The sequence below is a fragment of the Myotis davidii genome, unplaced genomic scaffold (assembly GCF_000327345.1).
Source record: "Myotis davidii unplaced genomic scaffold, ASM32734v1 scaffold274, whole genome shotgun sequence".
In the NCBI taxonomy this organism is placed as follows: Eukaryota; Metazoa; Chordata; class Mammalia; order Chiroptera; family Vespertilionidae; genus Myotis; species Myotis davidii.
In genome coordinates, this window is record NW_006285613.1 from 1904451 (window position 1) to 1909397 (window position 4947).

Genomic DNA, 4947 nt, shown 5'->3' on the forward strand with positions numbered 1-4947 from the left:
CTCATTCCCAGTCATTCTGCTGTTAGGGTCAGTTTGCATATTACCCTTTTATTATATAAGATAGAGGCCTGGTGCAAGGGTGTGGGCCGGCTGGTTTGCTCTGAAGGTTGTCCCGGATCATGGTGGGGGTCCCACTGAGTTGCCTGGCCTGGGTGAGGGACTGAGGATCGTTTTCAGGCTGGCCAAACCCCCTTCAGGGAGGGGGGTTCTGCTGGGGTGCCTGGCCAGCCTGGGTGACGGACTGATGGCTGTTTGCAGGCTGGCCATGGCTCCCAGCCACCCAAGCTCCCAGTGGAGGCTGGCTGGAAGCAGGTATCTGGGATTTATTTAGCTTCTATAATTGAAACTTTGTTGCCTTTTGCGGAGGCTACAGCCAGCCAGGAAGCTTGGCTTCCTCCATTGCTGGGGCAACCAAGCCTCCAGCTTACTCTAGCTCTGAGGCTGCTGGCCGCCATCTTGGTTGGGTTAATTTGCATATAGTCGCTCTGATTGGCTGGTGGGCATGGCTTGGGCATAGCGAAGGTATGGTTAATTAGCATCTTTGTCTTTTATTAGTGTGGATATAAATTTTTTTAAGGGAGAGGTTGCCCAGCTGGTGTGGCTCAGCAATTGAGCATTGACCCAGGAACCAAGAGGTCTCTGGTTTGATTCCCAGTCAGGGCACATGCCTGGGTTTCAGGCTCAATCCCCAATAGGGGGCATCCAGGAGGCAGCCAGATCGATGCTTCTCTCTCATCAATGTTTCTCTCTACCCCTCTCCCTTTCCCTCTAAAAATACATACATACATACATACATACATACATAAAAATCCAGAGATGTGGGAGAACCCACTGAGCCCGCTGCCCAGCCCCTGCCCACGTGGGCACCACCTGTGAGGCCTTCCAGCCATCAGTAATCGCCTGCTCCAGGTCCTCCCAGGTGACCATAGTGAGTTCTTTTCCGGGAGTCATCATAGTCATCTTCCGACAGAGGGGTTCCTGAGGGCACAGATAACATGGGTGCGCCTGCGCACACACACCCAGCTGAATCTGGCGGTCTCAAGGACAGAGCCGAGCTCACAGGACCAGCGGCTCCTTCCACCACCCTGGCCCCAGGAGAAGTTACTGGGCCCTGGGCTGCTGGCTTCCTGTCCCCTCTGGGCCCTGATGGAGCACTGGGCAGCCATGGAAAGGATCCCTTCAGAGGCAGAGGGCATACACATTATCCCCGCTCGGAGGGACACAGACATCCAGGGCGGGGGTCTGGGGGAGCCCAAGAAATGGGGCCAGGCTGCGGGCACCCCTCCTCCCCCACCCCCTCACGGACATTACCAGGAGTTCCTCCCAGTTTTTGACTGTCTTCTCTACTTCCTCAACCCGCTGCAGGAATTCCTGGGAGAAGAGTACAGAGGTGGCAGGTCAAAGCAGGCGCTCCTGTGGGCCCCCCACCCCCAATCCTCGCAGGGGAGAGGAGCAGAGGGAAGACAGAGGTGAGTAAGCCAACAAGAACGGGACACGGGGTGGGGCGGGGCGGGTGGGAGTAGGGACAGATGTACCAGGAGCAAAGGCTACTGCTGGGATGGGAGCCTGTGGTCCTGGATCCACCTCAGACAAACCACGGAGGAGACACTGCCTCTAAGGACGGGGGTAGCGAGGACTTTGCTGCTTAAAAGCAAATTGCCGCCCGCCCTGCCTGGTTTGGCTCAGTGGAAAGAGCATTGGCCGGCGGCCTGAAGGGTCCCAGGTTGGGCACACGCCTGGGTGATGGGCCCGATCCCCAGTGGGGTGTGGAGAGCGGCTACAGCGTTTGGACAGGTCCAAGCCTTGGACTAAAGAGAGGGCCCGGTCCTCTCGTGGCAAAGCCACGTGCGAGTCCCAGGTTGGAGGACAAAGCCCTCCCAGCACAATGACAGCCAGAGGCCGTGGCTGTGAGCTTGACCTTATGGTCGAATCTGGGGGCCCCCGTGGCTGAGTGATGTGGGCTGTGGGAGGTGCAGCAAGTAAACAGAGCTTGACCAGGTGCATGTCCTTGAGTAGGTTTGACACCGCCGAGAACGTTGTAAACATCTTGACGTCGCCTTTACTTTGCCTCCTGGAATCTGGCTATAAAATAGACTCGGCCAAGCTGTGGCGAGTGCCTGCGAGTGCAATGTCGCACGGAGCCCCCGGCTTTGTTCTCGTCTGTCTTCTGCATCCTTCACTGCCCCCTCTCGGGTTCACCCCTGGCTGTGCAGGCAAGGCACATAGGGCGTGTGCAGGAGGCAGCCAATCAATGACTCTCTCTCACCATTGATGTTTCTTTCTCTCCCTTCCTCTCTGAAATCAATAAAATATATTTTTAAAAATAAATAAAAGCAAATTGCTGAAGCTTGTAACTTCGGCAAACATCCATCATCTAAGATTCTAAGAGTAAATAAAAAGCCTTTTCTCTAAACACCAAAACCATAAAACCACATAAACACCACACTTTCAAAAGCAAAGCTTTTGTCCTAGCCGGTTTGGCTCAGTGGATAGAGTGCTGGCCTGTGGAGCAAAGGGTCCTGATTCTATTCTGGTCAAGGGCACATGTCTGGATTACTGGCCGACCCCTGGTGTGGGGTGTGCAGGAGGCGGCGGATCAATGATTCTTTCTCATCATTGATGTTTCTCTCCATTCCTCTCTGAAATCAATAAAAATATATCTTTTAAAAAAATTATTAAATATTATTTTTAAAAAGCAAAGCTTTCCACAACAAAAATGAGCACCGCTGGGGTCCCAAGGCTTAGAATGACCCAGGGGGGCAAAAAGGCTTCTGGGCGGAGTCCCCGCGGGGCCTGGGTCTGGGCCCCCCGGCTTCCGCCTGAGCCCTCCCTCGCCATCGCCTATCTTGGCCGGGTCCCTGGTCAGCTCTGGTCCCCTCGGGAGGCCTGGAGGGCAGAGGCAGGAGCCGGAACAGGTCAGCATCTGGGGAAGGGCCTGCGCGTCTTGCTCCAATGAAAGCGTTGCTGCTCCGGCGGTTGGGCGTTGGGGGCTGAAGGGGTGACCCCAAAAACGCTCTCCATCCCTGCCCGCCTCTTCCGGAACTGAGCTTTGTCTCTCAGTACCGACCACCTTATTTATCTATTTGTGAATCCTCACCAGAGGATTTTTTTTCTTCATTGATTTTTAGAGAGAGTGGAAGGGAGAGGGAGAGACACACACCGAGGTATCTGCCCATGACCGGGATTGAAACTGGAACCCTTCAGTCCGAGGGCCGACGCTCTATCCCCTGAGCCAAACCGGCTTCCCTCTGGGTGGCTTTGGGATCCTTGGGTGTCTGATGAGCGGTGGGTGAGCCTCCCTGAAAAGGGGCCGGGAAGGGGGCTGCGAGAGACGGGGTGGGGTCCCCGCCGCCCTCACCATCGGGTTGAACTCTGGCAACTCCTGCGCCCTTGCATGGTCTTCCTTCAAGATTTTCACGTCTTCTATGACCTGCTGGAGCAGCTCCATGACCTGCAAGGCGAGTGGGGGCCACGTGGGCGGGGCTGCACGAGGCTTGGCACCGCCCCCACGTGATGGCGGTCAGCTCAGCCCGAGCGGGAGAGCGGATTGGAGGAGGCCGGTATGCTCTCACCTGGGGACCGTCCTTCCACAATTTCATTAACCCTCGTGGCTTCTCGGGCATCTGCTTGGCCATCCCAGGCACGGTCGTGGCCATCTCCGGAGTGGGCGGGGCCACCCCCGGCGCAGGCGCGACCAACCCAGGCGTGGGCGCGGCCACCCCCAGCGGAGGCTTTGTTGTCTCGGGCACCGCCTTGCCCATCCCCGGCACAAGCTTGGTCTTCGGGAGCGCGCCCTTCTCCATGGTGGGCGCGCCTTGCTCGGTCATGGACGCGCCCCTCTCGGCCATGAGCGCGCCCTGCTCGGTCATGGACGCGCCTCTCTCAGTGATGGGCGCGCCTTGCTCGGTCATGAGCGCGCCCTGCTCGGTCATGGACGCGCCTCTCTCGGCCATGGGCGCGCCCCTCTCGGCCATGGACGCGCCCCTCTCGGCCATGGACGCGCCCCTCTCGGCCATGGGCGCGCCCCTCTCGGCCATGGACGCGCCCCTCTCGGCCATGAGCGCGCCCTGCTCGGTCATGGGCGCGCCCCTCTCGGCCATGAGCGCGCCCTGCTCGGTCATGGGCGCGCCCGGCTCAATGATGAGCGGGGTCCTCACAGCACCCAACCCCTCGGCCAAGCTAAAGGCTTTCGCCTGCTCTTCTAACCACTCCGAGGTCTCGGAGTCCACCCCACCCACCAGAGTGGTGAAGTACTGGATGTGAGACAGCACGCCCTGCATCTGGCTGTCCATGGTCCTTAACTGCCGGTCGAGGTCCTGGACCTGCCCGCCCAGGTTCTGGACCTGCCCTTCCAGGTTCTGGACCTGCCCGCCCAGGCCCTTTATCTGGCTCTCCAGCACCACGGACGGAACCCTGGTCACGCTGCTCCTTCGCCTCTCCTTGGACACAGCGATCTGCGGGGTGCTGATGGAGCCCCGCGGGGTGCCGAGCGAGAGCCGCGTGATCGCTGAGAGCCTCCGCTCCGACAGGGGCTGGTAGTCCACCCGGGTGTCCTGCATGTTGAGGTTCTTGAGCAGGGCCACGAGGAGCGTGTGGAGAGCATTGAAGTTGACGGCACCCACCTCCGGAGTGCCGATGGCCAGGTCGGCCAGCTCCCGGAGGGTGACCACGCCTGCGGGCGGCATCGTGCGCAGCCTCAGGTGCGCGCAGCTTTGGCAGCCGGACGGTTGGCCATGCCCCGCTCACCGCTCGCAGCGCCCCTGAGGGGGCCCGGGGCGCCCTGCCCCTGGGCCCAGCCGCACTGGACACCAGCCATCATCTGGGGCCTGCCTGGAGGACGGAGAGGAGCGCCGCTCCCGGGCGGGGTGGGGGCGCCGCCAACCGTCCGCCGACCGGTCGGTCTCTGCTGGAGCCCAGGCTGCCCTCCCCGCGGGAGGGTGTGGGTGG

The 4947-nt window shown here is 59.9% G+C and overlaps 1 protein-coding gene across 1 annotated transcript in view; it reads right to left on the minus strand.

Moving 5' to 3' along the window:
• QRICH2 (glutamine rich 2) overlaps positions 1-4685 on the minus strand; it is a 20569-nt gene extending 15884 nt beyond the window's left edge. The window contains exons 1-4 of the mRNA XM_006756377.2: positions 3573-4685; positions 3359-3451; positions 1312-1386; positions 871-978 (exon numbers count right to left, since the gene is read on the minus strand). Coding sequence (XP_006756440.2) covers positions 871-978; positions 1312-1386; positions 3359-3451; positions 3573-4685 — 1389 coding nt within the window. The remainder of the gene's footprint in view (positions 1-870; positions 979-1311; positions 1387-3358; positions 3452-3572) is intronic.
• Between the last annotated feature and the right edge of the window lie 262 nt (positions 4686-4947).